We start from the raw sequence: 21806 nt of genomic DNA, 5'->3' as shown, positions 1-21806 counted from the left end.
TCCTGTCCAGGAGTCTCACGTCCAGTCCTGTGCCACTCCTCGTCCTGTAGCCATGTCTTGTCCTCACCTGGTTCTGGAGTCCGAGCCCGAGTCAAGACCCGGGTTCTGGGTCCTTGTCCAGTCTCTGGCTCGGAGTCCAAGCCCAGGCTCCTAGTTCCCAGTTTCAATAGACAATAGGTGCAGAAGTAGACCATTCAGCCCTTCGAGCCTGCACCGCCATTTTGAGATCATGGCTGATCAACTGCTATCAATACCTGGTTCCTGCCTTGTCCCCATATCCCTTGATTCCCCTATCTGTAAGATACCTATCTAGCTCCTTCTTGAAAGCATCCAGAGAATTGGCCTCCACTACATTCCGAGGCAGTGCATTCCAGACCCCCACAACTCTCTGGGAGATGAAATTTTTCCTTAACTCTGTCCTAAATGACCTACCCCTTATTCTCAAACCATGCCCTCTGGTACTCTCCCAGCATCTGGAACATATTTCCTGCCTCTATCTTGTCCAATCCCTTAATAATCTTATATGTTTCAATCAGATCCCCTCTCAATCTCCTTAATTCCAGCATGTACAAGCCCAGACTCTCTAACCTCTCTGCATAAGACAGTCCAGTCATCCCAAGAATTAACCTCGTGAATCTACGCTGCACTTCCTCTACAGCCAGGATGTCCTTCCTTCACCCTGGAGACTATCCTGTGGTCCAGCACCAACCTGATTCTCCCAGTTCACCTGCATGTTGAAATCTCCCATAACTTTGCCACATGCCAGTGTTAACTCCCTATTCAACTTGCACCCAATATCCATGCTACTGTTTGGTGGCCTGTAGACAACACCCATTTGGGTCCTTTTGCCCTTACTGTTCCTCAGTTCTATCCACACAAACTCTACTTCTCCTGACCCTATGTCCCCCCTTGCAAAGGACTGAATCCCATTCCTCACCAACAGGGCCACCCCACCCCCTCTGCCCACATTTCTGTCCCTATGATAGCACGTATACCATTGTACATTCATTTCCCATGTCCTGGTTCCGCTATCCTCGTCAAGTCCTAGCCCAGGCCTGGAGTCCTTGTCTCGTCCGGGGCCTTTGTCATGTCCAGCATCCTTTCTTCCTCACTTCCCTTGCTTCCTTCTCACATCTAGTCCTGTTCCTTGTAGTTTAATGTCTGTGTCTTGCTGTTGGGTCAACTCCCAATGCCCTCCTTATGACAGAAGAACATTCTTGTTATTCAGAGAGTGTAGCATAGGTTCACGAGGTTAATCCCTGGGATGGCAGGACTGTCATATGTTGAAAGATTGGAGCGACTGGGCTTGTATACACTGGAATTTAGAAGGATGAGTGGGGATCTGATTGAAACATATAAGATTATTAAGGGATTAGATATGCTAGAGGCAGGAAACATGTTCCCGATGTTGGGGGAGTCCAGAACCAGAGGTCACAGTTTAAGAATAAGGGGTAGGCCATGTAGTACAGAGTTGAGGAAAAACTTTTTCACCCAGTGAGTTGTGGATCTGTGGAATGCTCTGCCTCAGAAGGCAGTGGAGGCCAATTCTCTGGATGCTTTCAGGGAAGAGTTAGATAGAGCACTTAAAGGTAGCGGAGTCAAAGGATATGGGGAGAGGCCAGGAACAGGGTACTGATTGTAGATGATCAGCCATGATCACAGTGAATGGCGGTGCTGGCTCGAAGGGCTGAATGGCTGACTCCTGCACCTATTGTCTATTGTCTATAAACCCTTCTGCCTAGAAATTCATCTGCACCATTTTTCCAATAACTGCATTATTTACTAGTGCCATTTAAAAAGGTCAAAAAATATAGCTAAATTTGATAGGACATAGAATAGTAGAGCACAGCATGAGTCCTTCAGCCAGTGATGTTGTACCAAGTTTTTAACCTACTCCATTATCAATCTAATCCTTCCCTCCTATATAGCCCATAACTCTCCATTTATCTTTCACCGAGTACCTTAAATGTCCCTAATGTATCAGCCTCTACCACCAGCCCTGGCAGTGTGGTCCAGATGCCTCCCACGCTCCATGTTAAAAACCTATCTCTGACATCTCCCTCAAACTTTTATCCATTCACCTTAAGCAGGTTCCTCTTATAAGACATTGCCGCCCTGGGAAACAGGTACTGTTGTCCACTCTCTCTATGCCTCTTATAATCTATACATCTCTATCGTCACCTCTCATCCTCCTTTGGTTCGAAGAGAAAAGCCCTAGCTCTCTCGACCTTTCCTCATAAGACACCTTCTCTAATCCAGGCATCATCCCGGTACCTCTCTGCACTCAGGACCTTGTTAAAATTAGCATTGTTGGCTGCCATGTAAAATTATATTGCTTAGTAATGGTGAGCACTACTAAGATGCTCTAGTCCAATTTCTTGTGATTCATTTGGATAGAGAGTGTCCTCCTAGGTCGACTGAATGGGACTGAATGGGTGGTTGTCCTCTGTTCAACAGTGGCCATAACCAGGTGTCCTTGAAAGTAAGTTTACAAGACTACGTGCAGTCTATGAGTGGCTGCTTTATGGGGAACCGTTGTTTGACTGCCTAATTCACTGAAGAGCTGTTGGTGGAGAACTTGGGATTTGAGAAGTACACGACATCAATGATGTCCCTAATGAAGTAGAGAAGTGCAAAGTGTGATAAATTACATCTATAAGTAGATGCAAGCTGGAAAGTTCCGGAGGCTGGGTGACTGGGAGACCATGTCCTTGACGTTGATTGCAGCAGAATGAGCAGAATCTTGATATTGAAAAAGCACGACCACGTATGTGAACATCGAAGTGAAAGCTTACGAGGTCAGTAATGTGGGGGCTCAAAGACATTGATTTCCTAAGAAGTTTTCATAGAGATGGCTTCATGTAGGTGATTTACTACGCCCTTATCCTTGCAGGATTTTTGTGACAGGGTCTCCTTTGAGATTTGCTTTGCCTCTTTCTTGCATGTCAGTAATAAGTAGGAGCATTGTATAGGCGAACAGGAAATGTCTATTCTATTTTATCAAAATAGTTGAGGGTGTGATCATCGGTGGGCATAGTGAACTTTGAGCTTGTGGAGCTTGCCACTGAACATCTTTGTTTGAATCAGAGCCTTCAATATTAGTAAAAGCTAATTCTCCTGTGAGTAAACAACACCTACTGTGATTGAAAATCTTCTCAACAATATATTTTAAATATTACATTATTGTTGACTGCACTTGGTGCATTTGATGTTGATGAACAGCGCCTGCAAACACTAAAATATTACCTCTATTTGAGAAGTACTGGGACAAAACTGCTTTCTTCAAGCATTGCACAAATGAACTTCTGGGGTCTAGGCCACCACACTAACCAAATCTTTTCCCTAATTGCTCCAAATCATAAAACAATAGAAAATGTCATGGCTTTGAATTGCAAATTGGTCATGTAACCAGACGACAAATATAGTTCTACCAATGCTCCAAAGAGGAAGCATAGAGCTAGGTTAAACTTGAACACATGGTTTCCTGATGTAACGTCAAAGCACAATTTGTAAATAACAATTTAAATTTACAGTGAATGGCAAAAATCTCAGAGATAGACTTTTTGATTGGCAGTGATTTAACATTGACGTTAATCATGTAAAATTTGAATTAATGCCTGACAGACATTAAAATAATAGGCCATACTTGATAGCACCATGTTGATGGACCGAATGATCTTATGTCTTTAACATTTTTGGGTGCTCAAGTCTGCCTGAAATTGGGTTCATTTACTGTGTCCAACAACTGACAGGATTCAACGATGGAGATTCCTCTCCATGACTATCACCGGCAGGAGAATTCAGTCTGAGTACGTACTAAACCTCTACACTAACTGATTAGTAACATAATGCTGAGGGAGTCAGGAAATAAAGTCATTAAACAAGTTAACATCTACTTTACAGGGATATTCTGTGTTCTGTAATACTTTATGACAGTAACATTAGTAATTGCACTCTTTCTCACACAACTAGTAATCAATGTTTACGGTCAGAGTCACTCAGCACAGAAATAGTCCCTTTAGCCCACTGAGTCTACGCCAACTATCAGGCACCCATTTTTACCAGTGTTAGCACAATCCATTTCATTCTCCACATACTCCCTCCAGATTCTATCTCTCACTGACACACTGGTGGAAATTTAGTGGCCAGTTAACCTATCAACCCAGACATCTTTGGGATGTGGAAGGAGACTGAAGCACCCAAAATCAGAAGGTGTAAACTCCACCCAGAAAGCACCAAAGGTCTGGATTGTACCTCATTGCAGGAGCTGTGAGACAGCTGCTCTACTACCAGACATGACACTGTGCTACCACTAAGTAATTTTATACAGGGTCTTAAATATTGAGATTAGACCTGGTATAAGCTTATATCGTCAACTTTATGGAAGTTATTTTATTTTTGAAGTGCAGTATAACATTAATGCATTCACTTCAGTAAAGGTTTTATTTAACAGTCAGATGGCATTGCAGCCTCAGGAGGTGGAGATAGAGAAGGGCACATACAGTATAAGCTCTGTTGTATTTTCAGAAAATTCTTTTTGAAGTTCACAGTTGCAGAGATGCTTGTTACATTGCTCAACTTCCAAAGCCAAGGCCGGAACAAGGGAAGAATGCACAAAAGGTCAACAATTGATTGGGCTTCAGTGCATGTGACATTGCCCACCTCTCAAACACACAATAACAAATGACAAGTTGGGACTCATTAACTCATGCAGACAGGGCTATATTTTGTTTTCTCTTTGACTTGCCCTTTTTCTGAAAATATTACTCAAATTAGATTTTGCTGTAAGTTAAAAGGTCTGATAATCCATTGAGTTTCAGTGAATTCAGGATGGATGGATATGGTGTCAAGTTAAAATGATGGGAGAGTCTATCCCAAGGCTCTCTGAGATCTGCACTCAACTCTGAAATTGTGCCTCCACTCGCTTGTCGATATCCTTGACACAGATAAACACATACATGTAATGAGGTAATTGAAAAAGAAAGTTTCCTGAACTAAAATACAATGATGATAATTTCTGGGACACTTTAAAACACTTTGTAAGTTCACTTGGCATTTCCCAGCATAAGTTGACTTCCATGACAAATGTGAAGAAGGCATTTGCTTGGAACATTGCTGAAGAAATGAATCCCTGTTTTTACCATTATTGGCATGCCACACAACAGCCAGGTAGCCAAGACATATAAAAACACCAGCTCATGAAACTTGACGGTAAAATACTTGCCTTGATCCCTGCCTTGCCCTTGTGTGCAAAGCAGAAAATATATTATCTAGAAACAGGTTCAAAATTGAACTGCAATCAATTTCAAAATCTTTAAGCAATATGGGCCTTTTTAACTCTGTCAGTCAGATATTGTGCTGTGGTCTGTTGCTGCCTGACTGATTACCATTAGAAGTGCTACACCTAGAGGAACCCACTACAACTACAGAAGACAGAAGCCACTCCACCTGTCTCTCTTGTGTTTCTTTCCACTCTTCTTTTTTCTCTCTTTCCGTGATGATGATGAACTTTCACAGCTATGAGGAAAAACAACACATTTAAAATATAACAATTGCTTCTGTCTGAAAACAGTCACAGTTAGCACAGGAAGAACCAGCCAAGAAAACATATTGCTGGCACTGCAATTTTAGTTGCAACAGAGAAAGGCAAATCAGCAATCTCAAGCAAGCCTTTTACTATACTTAATGTACTTTTAGCTGGTTTTTTAATGTAAGCAAGTTTAATCTGCTGCATTGCAGAAAATAAAAAAGGCCACGTTAAATTATTCTCTTAGATTCCCAATATATGAATGACTGGGAAGGTGGAAATGGAATTTGCAAATTTACAGAACAAAATTCAAGTCATTCAGGGTGATGTCAGAAGCTAGCTGTTCCTCACCAGATCTGAAATTCTGTCATCAAAAAAAACCACTGACAAAACTGGGAATAAACAGAAAACTTCGAAACGGAGTTTGTAAGCTTCTGTAACAGCGCATATTAGGGATTTGAAACCAGGATGTGCAGATGGAGTTGAGATGTAGATCAGTTATGAATTTCTGAATGGAGGAATAGATTTACAGAATAAAGACAGAAAACCATGGAGCTCCTGTACATGGAAAAAAGCAGTAATGGTTGCAGGTTGACCACTTGCATCAAGAGTGGGAAGGGAGAGAAATTAAGCATGCAGAGGCGGGAGTGTGGCATGGAGGGCACAAAGGGAAGGTCTGTGATCTGATTGTCCGTGTGTTAGAAATACAGTTAGTGACACATTAGCTATGTTTCCATTAATCAGTTCCAGTGTTGCTTTTCCCTCTACTGCCTTTATTCATCACTCACTACTTACACTCCTCTGGAAAGGAAAGTAATGGTTAACAAGCATCTATTGCTCCCTTATGGACAACAGCAGGATCTCTGTGATCATTACATCTTTCTATCTCTCTGGCTTGTACTAGGGTCATGGTTTACTTTACATGCATGTAAGTTGTGTATGATTTATGTTAACTTAAGTTTATGTTTGTCTTAATCTTTTATTGTGTTCCTGCTACAAATAAAAGGTTAACTTTCATGGCTTGGCCATAAAAACAATAAACTTGGACTTGATCTGAACAATCATGGCTTCTGCCCCAGCACAGAAAATTCTTCTGAGTTTCCCCATCCCTCTCTGCAGCTTAAGACACACATGCTTTCTCACTTTCCCATTTCTGATGGAAAGTTACTGACCCAAAACATTGACACAAGAGATTCTGCAAATGCTGGAAATCTTGAGCAACACAAACAAAATGATGATGGAACTCAGCAAGCTTTCTTTTCCCTTTCTTTCCAGTTCTGATGAAGGGTTTACTGCAAAACGCTGATGTTGCCTGACTTAGCTTGAGTTTCATCAGCATTTTGTGTGTGTGGTCCAAATCATTGGCTTTAGTTTGTTTCTGTCCCCTGAGCCGCTGAGTATCTCCAGGGTTTTCTATTTTTATTTTGTATCTTCACTATATGCATTCTCTTTTGCTTTTCCATAAGATTCAAGTGCTTGAGTAATCTACACCTATTCTTAGGCTCTGAAAGAACTAGCGGAGGCAGACAAAGGAACACATAGATTTCTAAATATATGTGCTATTATTCCATTTAAAGCAGCAAATTTATCTGCTACACAGTTAGCCCAAAGATTTCCAGCTTCAATTCCTACTATACATTTGAGTTAGCTGGGGCGAAGGTTTGAAGGGAGGACAGGGTGCTCATCTACTTTTAGATATGTAGATCATTCCTGAGTTCTACATGGAATCGAATATCAGTTTTGGACTCAAACTGGTGGAGTATGGTTTCTGTTGAAAATCCTGTTAAAGAAAAGCCAGAGTCATACTTCATTTCATCTTCATGGAGTAGCACTGGAACAAATTCAAACTACATGACTGTATTGTAGAGAGTGGCAACAGAATCAATTCGTGAAGCCTTCACAACACTGATTTAGCCAATTTGGAAGTTTCGTGTTTAACTTCTCAGAGTTAAGCTTTCATCTAATAAAACTTCAGCACTATGAAATACACTATATAAGGTCAGAGTCGTAGAAAAGCACAGAACAGAAACAGGCCATTCAGCCCAACTAGTCCATGCTAAAACCATTCAAACTGCCTATTCTCATCGACTTCCACTAGGACCATAGCCCTCCATATCCCTTCCACCTACGTACCTATCCAAACTTTGCTTAAATACTGAAATGGAGTTTGCATGCACCACTTGTGCTGGCAGCCGCTCTACACTCTCATGACCCTCTGAGTGAAAAGGTTTCCCCTCATGTTCCTCTTAAACTTTTCACCTTTCACCCTTAGCCAATGACCTCTAACTGTAGTCCCAACAACTTCAGTGGTAAAAGCCTGCTTGCATTTACCCTATTATTACCCCTCATAATTCTGTATACCTCTATTAAATCTCTTCTCAATCGTTATCGCTCTAAGGAATAAAATCCTAATCTATTCAATCTTTCCTCAAAATTCAGGTCCTCCAGACCCGGCAATATCCTTGTGAGTTTTCTCTGTACTCTTTTAACCTTGTTTACATCTTTCCTTTAGGTAGGTGACCAAAATTGCCACATTACTCTAAATTAGGCCTCACCAACATCTTACACAACTTCAACATAACATCCCATCTCCTGTGCTCAATACTTTGATTTATGAAGGCCAATGTGCCAAAAGCTTTCTTTCTGACCATTTCTACCAGTGATGCCACCTTTAACGAACTATGGGCCTTTATTCCCAGATGCCCTTGTTCTACCGCACTCCTCGTGGTTTACCCTTCACTGTGTAACACCTACTCTGGTTGATCCTGCCAAAGTGCAAGATCTCACGCTTGTCTGCATTAAATTCCAAATGCCATTTTCAGCCCATCTGTCCAGCTGCAAGCTATGATAGCCTTCTTCGTTGTCCACTGCACCCCAATCCTGGTGTCATCTGCAAATCTGCTGATCCAGTTAACCTCACTATCATCCAGATTGCTAATATAAATGACAAACAATGGATCGGTGTGGCATACCACTAGCCACAGGCCTCCAATCAGAGAGGCAACTATCTACTACCACCTACAAAGCCTAATTCAATTTACTACCTCATCCTGAATACCAAGTGACTGAACTTCCTTGACCAACCTCCCTTACAGGACCTTGTCAAATGCCTTGCTAAATTCCATATAGACAACATCCACTGCCTTGCCTTTATCCACTTTCCTTGCAACTTTGCCAGAAATCTCTCTAAGATTGGTTAGATGTGACCTACCACATATGAAGCCATGCTGACTGTGCTTAATCCTTAATGTCTATCCAAATACCTATACATCCGGTCCCTTAGGATACTTCCCAATAATGTTCCCAGTACTGATGTTAGATTCACCAGCCTATAATTTCCTGGTTTATGTTTAAACAGTGGAAACACATTGGTTATCTTCTAATCTTCTGGTAGCTCTCCTGTCGCTAAGGATGCTTTAAATATCTCTGCTAGGGCCCTGGCAATTTCTGCACATGACTACCGTAGGGTCCGAGGAAGCACCTTGTCAAGCCCTGGGGATTTATCCAAACCTTATTTTCCTCAAGACAGCAAACACCTCCTCCTCTGTAATCTGTCTAAGGTGTTGCTGTTTTGCCTCACTTCTATAGACTCTGTGTCCACCTTCTGAGTAAATACTGATGGAAGAAATGTATTTAAAATCTCCCCCATCTCTTTTGACTCCACTCAATGATTACCATTCTGATCTTCTAAAGGACCAAATTTGTCCCTTACAATCCTTTTGCTCTTAACAGATCAGTGAAATCCCTTAGAATTGTCCTTCAGCTTGTCTGCTAGGGCAACCTCATGCCTTCTTTAAGCCCTCCTGATTTTTTTTATGTTCTCTTGCATTTCTTATACTCCATAAGCACCTCATTTGTTCCTACTTGCCTACACCTGCAATGCACTCTTTGTTTTCTTAACCAGGGCCTCTATATCTCTTGAAACCCAAGGTTCCTTACATGTGTTGTCTTTACCTTTTATTCTGACAGGCATATATAAGCTTTGTACTCTCAAAATTTCACTTTTGAAGGCCTCCCACTTACCAAGTACATCTTTGCCAGAAAACAGCCCGTCCAATCCACACTTGCTAGATCATTTCTGACACCATCAAAATTGCTTCTCCAATTTAGCATTCCAACCTGCAGAACAAACCCATCTTTTTGCATTCTTACTATGAAACTAATGACATCGTGAACACTGGATGCAAAGTATTCCCTTGTATAAAAATCTGTCTCATTCCCTAGCAGCAGATCAAGTATTGCACACTCTCTGAAATTGACGTTAATGGATTTTCCCAATATAATGGGTTCAGAGCACTTACAGGCTTTCAAATTAGTCTTTTTGTCAGCATTATCAGGTCTTCATTCAGTGCGGGTAAGTTATTTCCTATCCACTATGAGCAACTCCCTCAACTACTATATTTCTGTCAACAGCTGGAACCCTTGTTTATGATGGCTCTACAGAATCACAATACCGATACAAAGAGTACAGCCGTAGACCTCCATAAAATTTGTAAGCAATGATGGAGAAATAAAATTGGAAAACTAAAATTGTTAAAAATACCAAGCATAATTCTATCTATTTTAAAAGGCCATAATAGTTCATCATGATGATCGTTTGCTGAAATTAATGAAACACACTTGGTCAATACAACTTTCCTCACAATGTGTCCTAGTAGATTAAATTTAAAGGAAAACTTTCTGCTAAAAGGTAAAGGAAAATCTTACTCATTTTCCATTCCACTACCTTAATATCCAAACATTGTCTTCTCTTCATAGGGCAGAGTTAGGTGAAGATGGAAGGGCAGTTTACCTATGGCATAGGGAACACTCTGTGGAATTTGGAAAATGGAGGAAATCTCTAATGCTTTTGCTTTGAGTACAAAGTCTTTGTTTACAGATGAAAGTAGCCAACAAATGCTTCTGGTCTTTCAGAGGGCACAAATTCACTCATGGCCAGAATAAGCAACATTACACAGCAAAGAGCATTTAATAACTTGCTTACACAATTGTGCATTTTCTCACACAATTTCAGCAGATGACTTGTTCATTTTTGCCTTCTCACACTTACCTTCTTTCTGATCCAGCTTTCCTCTTTTTGCTTGCAATTATCAATGTGAGAATGCAGATGGGCAACAGTGATTAGTAAAGAAAGAAAGCCAAGCTTCAGTCTGTAAAGCACTCACAGCATAAGGAACCATCAAACTATTAAAATAGGAAACCTGCTGTGTCATATTGAAACCTGTGGGACTAAGCATCTCCTTGGATAAACAGAAGGCAGAATCCATAAAGCTCATGGGAGTATCAGTTGATTGCTTTTTATGCAGTGTTTCAGAAACCACGCCCCCAACAACCTTTAAGAAACTGTGTCCATAAGCTAACCTCTGAGGACATTGGCTCACTGAGACTTTGTATTGATAAGCAGAACAGGACTGAACAGCGACAAAGACCACATCTACTTGCCAATCTTTTTTTATTAGAATTGGGAACAGAAAATAGTAAGGAATAACTTAGTGAGACAAGTGATTTATAATCTATTCATTACTTGATATAATTGAAATAAATGCATCAGCATCTACAGCAGTAGGTTAATCTCTGGATCAGCACATCGTTAGAAACTACTACAGAAAAGTCAAGAATTATCTATCATAATTTCAGTCTAAAAGACCTTCCAATGCCACACTGAGTATAAAAGCATCGTACAACCTTCTCTTATAACATGATTGAGCACATTATTTAACATGGATAAATGTATTATTTTAAACTGCTTGTATTTATTTATGCCCTACTGTTCCCAAGGGTTGGCACTTCAAGTGCTGAGCATTTCAAACCAGACAATTTTTCAAAAATCTGTGCTTGAATCAGAAGCAATATGCAACTCCAGATGATCGGATGATGTGCAGCATTAGACATTGATCCACCCCAGAGTTAAGTAGGATTAATTATATTAATCAGAGCACGAAACAGGAAGCAAAGTTTACTTCAATTCACAATTGTCAAGAACAAAAATGGGATGAACATGCAAGTCAAAATGGGCTGACGATGAATATGTCGGGGACAAGGATTCAGGAGAGGTGTAGACAGGAGTTAACAGAATCATTATTTGAAATTGCATAGTGGTCAGGGGAACTGTAATGATTTCTTTGTCAGAAGACGAGGTGCTATTCCATGAGTTTACATTGTGTTTTATTGGAATAGTGTTGAGGATAGGAAGTGAGAACAAAAGTTTGACAAAGAACCCAAAACCCAGATAATTAGACAACACTTGTTAATTGAACTGGTCATCTATAGTTTGGTCTCCCAAGTATAGAGAAAAGAAAAGTAATATACTACATGAAAAATATACAAGCTAATTACTGCCTGACTTGCAAAATAGACATGGAGCTTGGAAATTGGAAGGAAAAAGTAATCAGACAGCTTCCATGTCTCAAGCAGACACATAGAAAGGTGTTGTGGAATGGTGGTCTTTTATAGTATGGTTGAGGAAGGATACTCAAAAGAGAAAGGCACTTCTGAAATGTAGATAGTAGGGTGGGGAAGACATTATGCGTTTGATCCTAGAAAACATATGAGATCCTAGATGTTCTGGAAATTCTGCAGGTTGTAGGTAGAGATTGTTGGGGTACAAAGGCAAGAGGAAGGTGTAAAGAAAATATATGAAAGGAAATTGATCACAGTACTGTCACTTTTAATGGTAAATGATCCATCATTGATGAAGTTCAGGCATGGAAGGTGGTATCAGTAAAGTAGGGAATAGAATGCAGTCTAACAAGAATCAGTAATGGAAGGTGTATGGTCAAGAGAGTCCTGCTTCTAGTAATATTAATCATAGTTTATCCTTCAAAAAGTGAAGAAAGAGTGGAAACACACTAAAAATTTGATGAAGTTTTCCAGCTCACGGCAACAACAGTAAGCAGCTGTAATACAGTAAGCAAGCACCAGTAAAGAGATGAGCGAGGAATCTTGAACATATCTCACAAGAAGGCAGGCAAAGCTAGGACCCATCCATGTTCTTGTGCCAACTACTTTAACTTGGTGGAAGTGATTTGGGACAAAGGAGACAATGCATACCATGAAAAAATTGCAGGTCCAATTTGCCCACACCTCAGCTTTTAAAAAGATGTCAGTGATCATAAGCTTCAATGACTCTTGGATATCAATGCAACTCCAGAATTTTTTCTGCTAAAATTTCCTCTAACCCATCTCTCACCCAATGCCATATCTTCAATATTCACTTTAACATCTCATTCAGTCTCCAAAAGCTCTTTCCTTACAGTCGTCCTCTTTTCATCTCCACCTCACTGGAAAGCAAGCTGAACTTCCTCTTCCACCACTGTACACCCGACCCCACATAGGCAGGAAGAAACTAAAAGTTCCAACTGAAAACTCAATTGCATCTCTCTCTCCCTCCCCAGTTCTGACAAAGGGCCGCAGATCCAAAATATGATCTGTTCCCCTTGCCACATATACTGCCTGAGCTTTGCTGAGTTTTTTTTTACTGATTTTGATTAAGAAACTTCAGATGACACCTACATTGTGAATACTTAGGCTATGGAAATTTGTCCTTGTAGAAGTCCCAAATCGCTACTCTAATATCTGAGATAGGAAATAAAATTTGCTCTCACAGGATTTACATGAAAAAAATGAAATCGTCAGTAAATGTGAAATGTAGCTTTGCATTAAGAAAAATAGTAAAACAACCCATTTTCAAGGAACACAACCCAGGTAGGGGGCATCTGTAATTGCAAAGGCTGAGGTTTCTTCAGTTCTTGTACCCCTCTGGACGTAACCAACCGTTCATGTCCCTGAGCACTAATCTCACCCAAAAAGTCCTTCGGAAAGGGTTGGACTGCCCTCCTGAACTGGAAAACTCCCTCTTCAAAGGCTCACAATGTCTGCAAAAATGTTAAGACAAAACTCCTAAAGATAAGGGCATTTATTTTTCCAGGGTGGTGCTTACAGAAACAAAATAAAAAATATTAAAAGTCAGTTACCTTGTTTATATAAAATTATCTTATAAATATAATTAAATACAATTGAACATTTCACCTTTAGGGAAATCTATTTAAAATGTAGGTGGGGTTGATAACATAGATATAGGAAAGGTGTTTCTTTTGTTGTAGAATCAATAATTATGCCTAGATTGCACGGGATTAAAATCAAGAAACACTATATCTAATGAATGATTGTAGAGGTTGTAGAATCTCTTTCCTTAAAAGGCTGTGAACACCTGGTCAATCAGAGCTGCTAATGCTGATGTCCATGAAGTATGCAATCAAGGAATTATAGAACAAAGACAGATAATTGAATCTGAGGTGCAGGCTATGGCTAATCCATTGTTTTTTGCAACCTTTTACTTTTAAAAACAGAAAATCTATATTTATTTATTGTCTACAAATGTGTGTGTGTGTACATTTCCTGTTTGAACAGTTTCCCTTTCACAGTTTCCCTATATCACAGTGTAAAATTCATATTGTTCAAAACAATAGAGTTAAGTGAATACATTTATTTCTACTTTAGCTTATGAAGTCTTCAGTCCTTATGATTTGTTTTGCAATTACAAAAGAACAACTCAGGGCTGAGCACAAAGGCACTGATGACACAGGTCAGGCTTTTTGCATGTTTACTACTTGACGAATATTGAATGGAGTATTATTTGGAAATCATGTTGAAAAGGGAGAGACCACCCAGACAAAGTAACTGAAATGTCTAAAACTGGGATTAAAAAGAGGGTTCTGTTAGAAACAGAGCAAGATCTGTTCTGAAAACTACTGGCGGAAGAGGGAGCCAGAACTTCAAGGGAAGGGGATATTCCACACTTGGCAGCATTCTGAGATGATAGATGGCTTCTATTTTCCATAAATAACTAAAAATCACCTCATTTTTTCCACTGTAAATCTCAACAGACATTTCTATTTTTCATTTATGGGAAATGTTCAATGTGTTGAAAGAACTATCAAAATAAAATGCTACACATTTGTTGCCTCATTATGCCTGTTTACTTTTCACTTGCTTAAAGAGTTTGAAATGCAGAAGGAATTATGGAGACACACAGTGTTGACAAATTAACCTTTGAACATTCAAAGCTATTGGTAGCTTAATAGGACTCCATGTGAAATAATGGATTTAATAAAAGAAGAAACGTTAATGGAACCACGAATGATTCAGAAACCTGTTCATCTGAGCAATTTCATCAGGGAAACTGGGTGAGATGATGTTATCATTTGGAGATTTGTGAAAGCATCTTAATATGAATGTCCATCTGTCAAGCAGTCCGTTCCATTTCAACAAGGTTTTTATGAAATGTGCATCAAAAATTCAACAAAGGCCAAAGAAAAAAGAAAGACAGATGGCTTTCTCATCACAAATGCTTTGTACATGAATCAATCTCTCTGATAAGAAGGAAGCACAGTTCAAAGAGATCTTATGATGTCTCACTGGTCTACTCCAGGGCTCAGCACCTGAAATGGCTCCTCAGACAAGCCTCAATATTGAAACATGAAAACCAACTTGGTTTAATTTAAGAACAAGATCTACTTTATGGTGAGTGTCAACTGCTCATTATGACTAATCACAAAGCTTTCTTTCATTCTCACGGCACCCCATTGTACAACAGAAAAGATATTTACCGGATTTTGTAGTGTCCTGATTTCTTCTTCTTTTTCTTAGGCGGTGGTGAAGGAGAACTGCTTGATTTCCTTTTCATACTTCATTGTCATTAGCAGCATGAGGAAAAATATTCAAACATAAACACAAATATATTATTTATGTGTGGGATAAGAAATCTTTATACACATATTATACAATATACAATCAGACCACATACTATGTTTTCATATGGATGCACCTTCCTTTTATATAGTCCATCAAACCTTTACACAATTATAAAGCACATCAAATATCAAATATCTTTCTTTTTTTAGAGGCGTCCCAAGCCTTTTCTGCATTTTTTATAGATGCAAGGATGAGTATATAGATGGAAATATAGATTCTCAAACATACAATCAAATTTATATCATTATCATTTACAGTATATCAATTCACAATCATAACCTATCAGAGCATTATCATAGATTTAAAGTCTTGTTTAATTTATCAAGAAAATATTACATTATCCAAGTGATTTTTACAGCTTCTTGATTATGCCGGGTATTCTGATGGTGCAGAAAAACATATATCTAGGCAGACAATTTCTTGGGCTCAGTCTTTCTCATTTTTAGGATCCAATGCCTAAACAACAATAAGTTTGTTTTACGCTGAGACCAAATGGCTCTGCACAGCGGGTGAAAACCAGATACATGCTATTACAGTGTCCTCTTTAACTTGATTTCTCAGTGAGTGCAAACTAACAGGGCCATGTGCAGTAATATAAAAGAATTCAAACAACACCTTTGTGCAGCATGAATATGATACTACCCTGCACCTTCTCCAATAGCGTGCTATGGAAACAAGCACCATATAAACCTAAGAATGGCCTAACCTGTTGAATTCACTGCTCCTTGTCATCACATGTGGGCTCTGGTTATTTAAGCCACAAAAGTGATATTAAAAAAATCTCCTCTCCATTTGTGTCTCAAACAATCAGCTCTTGGTTGCAAGTCTTTTATGTTCACCGAGGAGCTCAACTTCTTTAAGAGTCTATCCTTGGTAAAGTGAGAAAGACTGAATTGCTGACATTAGTTAAGCTATTTTTCATGGCACTAAACATTACACAACACATGTCAGCTGGTTAGCATCACTGAATATTCTCAGCTGGCTACCTTCAGTATTCAGAATGAAAATGGTGAAATGAAAGGAAGCCCAGATATCCTACGCTGACAGCATGGTTCACTAAAGCTGAAGGGAGAAATGGTGATGGGAAAGATGAATGGGAATCTTTTGTTTATATGTAGTGAAATTAAATATCATAGCAATGATGAATTTGTGTAAGACATTGGTTTGGCACCTTCTGGCAGCAAGAAAAGAGGGTGATAGAAAACATGAAATTATAGACAAGCCAGACTGACACTTGTTGGGGAATCTTGGAATCCATTATTACCAAAAACAATAATAGGCTTCTAAGAAAATCATATTTCAAAAGGAGTCAACAGAGTTTGATGAAAATAAAAAAATGCCTGACAAATTGTGTTTGAGGATATCAGGAGCAGGGTGAGTGATGAGAAACAGGTACCAGAAGCTATTTGATTTAATGCTATGTGATAGATTCCTGCATAAAGCAAAGCCTTTCAGCAGTAGTCAAGACAAATGGGTGGTGTTCAGGTTGGCTTGCTGTGGTGAACTACATATATCCGTCTGGACACGCACCCCCACCCCCCGCTGACTGCTCCTGTGGCTCCTCCCACAGACCCCTGTATAAAGGCGATTGAGGCCTGAGCCCGGCCTCTCAGTCTCCAGGATGTAGTATGGTGGTCACTCACTGCTTGTTCCTTCTTCCAGTCAATAAAAGCCGATATCTCGCCTTTACGTCTCAGAGTGAGTTATTGATGGTGCATCACACACCAAGCCCTACACAGACTCCTCACAACACTCCCATACCGGGCGTCTCGCACACGCATATACCAGGAGCTTCGCACACGCATGAAGGATCACCAACACCTAGTGGGTTGACACCTCTAGTCAGGCCGGAACCAGCACAACCTCCGTCTCTGGTGCAATCACCACTGGCACCTGTGCAATCACAGCCGGTGAAACGTAGATCGCAGCGACAGATTCGACCACCTGATAGACTTAACGTGTAAATATATTTGTAAGAAACTTCGCCACATGGGGACTCTCTTTTAAAACAAAGGGGGGGGGGGTGAATGTGGTGAACTACATATACCTGTCTGGACATGCCCCCCTGCTGACTGCTCCTGTGGCTCCTCCCACAGACCCCGGTATAAAGGCGATCAAGGCCTGTGCCCGGCCTCTCAGTCTCCAGGATGTAGTATGGTGGTCACTCACTGCTTGTTCCTTCTTCCAGTCAATAAAAGCCGATATCTCGCTTTACGTCTCAGAGTGAGTTATTGATGGTGCATCACTTGCTGTAATTAGTGGGGTACCATGTGATTCAATATCACAACCTCACCGATTTAATCTGCATTAATTACTTCAGAGAAGAGATTGAATGCAATGCAATGACATTTCCTGACAACATAGAGGTACATAGGAAAGCAAATTTGCAAGGAGGATTATCAAGAGTCTACAAAAGACAATATATTATTGTCTTTTATATATTTTATTTATAGCAAGGGGACAATATTTTAGCAGCAGGAGTATAATGTGCCTAAAGTTGAGGGTACGCACATTGATCAGAAAAGTAAATGCTGTTTCAATGGAGACAACAATGCTGGAACAGAAAGGTATCTGGGTTTTTCTACAGGAAGGCAAATAGAATGTTGGCCCTTAATGTAGTAGACACAGCTCAAAAGGAGGACCAATCGGGGAATATATCTGTAACCCTGAAGTCATGTGAATTTATAACCTTTGTAAAATGTAATGTCACAAAATGGAACTTGTATGATTTGCTGGTTTGTTGATGTATGTGTTTTATGGCAGGTAGTGTTTTGACAGCAGAGAAAAACAGGACACAGCGATCATTGGGGGGGGGGGGGATGGAAATTCAAAAGACAGATGGCCTTTTAAAGACAAATGCTACTCTTTTAAGATGGATGCAGATAAGAAAGGAATGCAATTAAGGGTTGAAACAACCTCAAAGGCATGAAGATGATGAATTATTATACTCTGTAAATGTATAAAAATTATCTGCTTTGAGTTGTAAGATTGAAGCTAGCTACAGATAACTTGACATATGAGGCGGTAGACTTTCCCTTGCAAGAAATAAACAACTTATAATTTGATCCACTCTGAGTTTGTTGTACTTTGTTACTGTGTATTAGATGGCCCAGCTAAACAGTACATGGCACCAAAGTAACAGCATTTGATTGATCAGACAAAGCAGAATACTATAAACGGTATAAAATGCACAAAATCAAACTTTGCCTCAGATGTCCAGTATTGTATATGTTGCTTGTGAAAACAACAGTAAAATACTCAAACACGAGGAAATCTGCAGATGCTGGAAATTCAAACAACAACACACACAAAATGCTAGTGGAACACAGCAGGCCAGGCAGCATCTACAGGGAGAAGCAACGTCGACGTTTCGAGCTGAGACCCTTCGTTTGGACCAGTAAAATACTCAAAAATACATGAAAAAAAGAAAGGAGAGTTGTAGAAAAGGAATTTAAATGTTTACATTTTAAAATATGCATCTTCTCTATTGGGAATCTGATGGAGGTGAATACATGAATTTAATAAGGAACAAACAGCAATTAAAAAAGCAACACTATTCAGAAACAGCTACTGAACCTTCAGACTTGGTTTTTACTTTCTGGAACCCCTGTCAATTATTGCAAAAGAATCAATAAATTGGACTGCTCTGGGACAATAAGGTTTGCATACATTCCACTGGTTTGAGAAGGTTCTGAGGTCCAACTGGACCATCCCTCATATTTCACACTAGTTAAAAATGTTCCTCACAGTGTAGAAGCATATAAGCTGAAAATCCCATGATAACTGCAAGGCGGTGATGATTCACACTGAATGACTCATAACGCCTCTCATCACCATGGTATCTATATTTATAGGCACTGAATCTCAACAAGACAGCTAGAGTGCCTATTATGCCACTGCAAAAAATGCTTCTGGCTACATGTTAGAATTTTACCAGGAAGTATCCTTCAAACCACCAGTTAGCTTTCCGTTTTGAGTTATAGTCCACGATTGAAAAAAATAACAATAAATAATTCGGGTTTGATTTTAATTTCTTAAAAAATTCAAGACTACCTTCCACTAACTAACAGACAATACATACATACATGACAATGGATCACTTTTCCTTTCCGTGTCACTTTATTTACTGTCTTTAACACTGCTGAATTAGAGCAGCAACAAAACTCCTCCATCTCTGTCTGTATATGCCCGTCCTGCTGAGTTCATCCAGCATTTTGTGTGTGCATTGCTTGGGTTTCCAGCATCTGCAGATTGTCTCTTGCTGTTTCCATAATAATTGTTTTTGGTCAGTCAGGGTTGGTAGCTTTGAGATGAACTCTTGACCCTGGAGGACCAGTGGCCCACTCTTAGTCTGGCCTCTACCCTTTGACCTGTTTGGCATGGGTGACCCGCCAACAGCTAAAGCACAAGACCCTGACTCCAGCCAACATAACTCATTGAGGCATCAAGCCTCCAAACCTTATGACAAGGTTGTGGTCCTCTTAGAGGTGCATTTGTCATTAGTACAATATAAACAATAAACATATCCCTTGGTTTTTCTATCCCTCTCCCTCAAATCAACCAACTCTAATCAATACCTAAAGAGCACTTCACACTCTATAATTAATACAGTATTTCTACATGATATTGATTTGAATTTGATTTCCTCAAACTTAGCTGTATTCAACTTATGATGCTTAAATAAGAATATGCCTCACACAGATGGATCAGATTTCACTAAAACATTCCTGTCGATATTCTTTAATACTCGAAAGGAAGTTTCAGGTATATGTTGGAATGGATTGCTCGTTATCTAACCAGATGGCAGAGTGGGCCCAATGTGGCTTATACCATGGTGGGCACTTGATTTCTGCATATTAAGCGGCCACTTTTTTGTTCAGACATGCATGAACTCTCCAGAGCTGTCTACTCAAAGCTGCAAAGGAGAAGGCTTTGAGGCACAAGAAATTCTGCAGATGCTGAGATCTTGAGCAATACACACAAAATGCTGGAGGGACTCAGCAGGTCGGACAGCATCCGTTGAAGGGCAGAAGGTGGAAGGAAGGACAGAAGTGGCACATCCAAGTTAGAGGACTAACCTGTATTCACAAGGATGTTGCTGTCGCAGCAAAGCAAACAATAAACAGGATACGTATAATATACCATCAATGAGTGTATGATGTTTTTAAAGCATTCTAGTCCCACAGTATATGCTTCTACATAGAGTGGAAGAGTCAATCTTAAGAAATGAGAACATGAAAATGAAGGCTCTTGCATCAATGTCTTGGTCATTCAGAAAGAGTAGCCACCCACATAGAATATCAAGTGCTAAAATCTTACGTGCACTCGTAAGCCTTTATATGGGCTTGCACATTATGAATGCAGCTTTGAATGGAGGTCATTCAAATCTCATACCCATGGAGAGTCTGCCTTTGCACATAACACAGCCGTGACAATGTGCATGCATTGGAGTCTTTCTCAAGATGTATGGGCTATAATTATTGTAGTATTACTCATTACCAAGCCATCTTTAGTAAGTTGCCAGCAATATGTGGCCACAGCTCTTTATGGTCCACTTGCACAAAACATTATGCCTTCTATACAGACTTCTCCAAACTGGCCTGTTAATGTCCCTATGACTCTCTGCACCATTGGACTTCTCTCCCATTACCCCACTCCCACCAAAACCTCCTTAGCTGCATCATTACAATATCCATTCACTCTGCTGCAATTCTCACTTTAGTTGGATGTGTTGTGCCTGGTGTTCCTTTATTCCGCAGAAAACTTTCTACAGAGCTGAGCTAACCTCCAAACCAATGGCAAACTCTTCAACTTACGAGTGATTAAACTCCAGAACCAAGGTTACCCAAACCTTGGTAGACAAGCTGCAGTTTGCAGACATTTGCAATTGTGCACATTGAAGAGACCAAGATCCAAGCCATCAGTAAAGCTTTCACTGAAGCATGTGAGAGCAAGGCCATTAACTCAATAACAGCAAAGGTCCTCTATCAAATTAGACCAGTCTGATTTGGATATTTAGAACAAGGAGTTAAAAAAACAGAAAGTGCTTTATACACAGTGGTGCATGAGGTGTGGTCATTTTTAGAACAGAGGCTTTGATAAATGAGTAGGTTTGGATAAGGAAAGGGAGGCAAAGGGGGGATCCATATGGAGTCTTTTTTCCAAGATGGCGGTGCGACACAGCTTGCAGCAGCCACTCCGGAACTGATTAACTGTTATTTGTGAAGCGGGGTGCCGTGTGCAATCATAATCAATTGAAAATGAACGTGGGAGCACGGAGGAACATTGGGAAATCTCCAGGAAGACCATCTTCATTGCTGCTGCTGCTGTGAGGTCCGGGACTCTGCTGGGAAGAACAGGCCAATGGCATTTGGTGGGGCCATCTTAATACACTCAGCAGAGGATGGTGCTCGGAGAAGCTGTGCCGGAGGGGATGATCTTCGGCTCGGAGGTTCGACGGACTTGGAGTCCGCTGCGGTCAGGTCGCTTTCATTGTGTGCTGCGTCTGTGAGGCTGAGTCCGGCAG

General features: G+C 40.2%; 1 protein-coding gene across 1 annotated transcript in view; it reads right to left on the bottom strand.

Annotated features, from left to right (window-relative positions):
• LOC132395196 (serine/arginine repetitive matrix protein 3-like) overlaps nucleotides 1–21806 on the bottom strand; it is a 314865-nt gene that overhangs the window by 80184 nt on the left and 212875 nt on the right. The window contains exons 3-4 of the mRNA XM_059971486.1: nucleotides 15136–15213; nucleotides 5449–5517 (exon numbers count right to left, since the gene is read on the bottom strand). Of these exons, the coding sequence (XP_059827469.1) occupies nucleotides 5449–5517; nucleotides 15136–15213 (147 nt within the window). The remainder of the gene's footprint in view (nucleotides 1–5448; nucleotides 5518–15135; nucleotides 15214–21806) is intronic.

Source organism: Hypanus sabinus, chromosome 6 (assembly GCF_030144855.1).
Source record: "Hypanus sabinus isolate sHypSab1 chromosome 6, sHypSab1.hap1, whole genome shotgun sequence".
Lineage (NCBI taxonomy): Eukaryota > Metazoa > Chordata > Chondrichthyes > Myliobatiformes > Dasyatidae > Hypanus > Hypanus sabinus.
The sequence above is the reverse complement of the archived record's forward strand: the minus strand, read 5'-3'. Positions and strand labels throughout refer to the sequence as shown.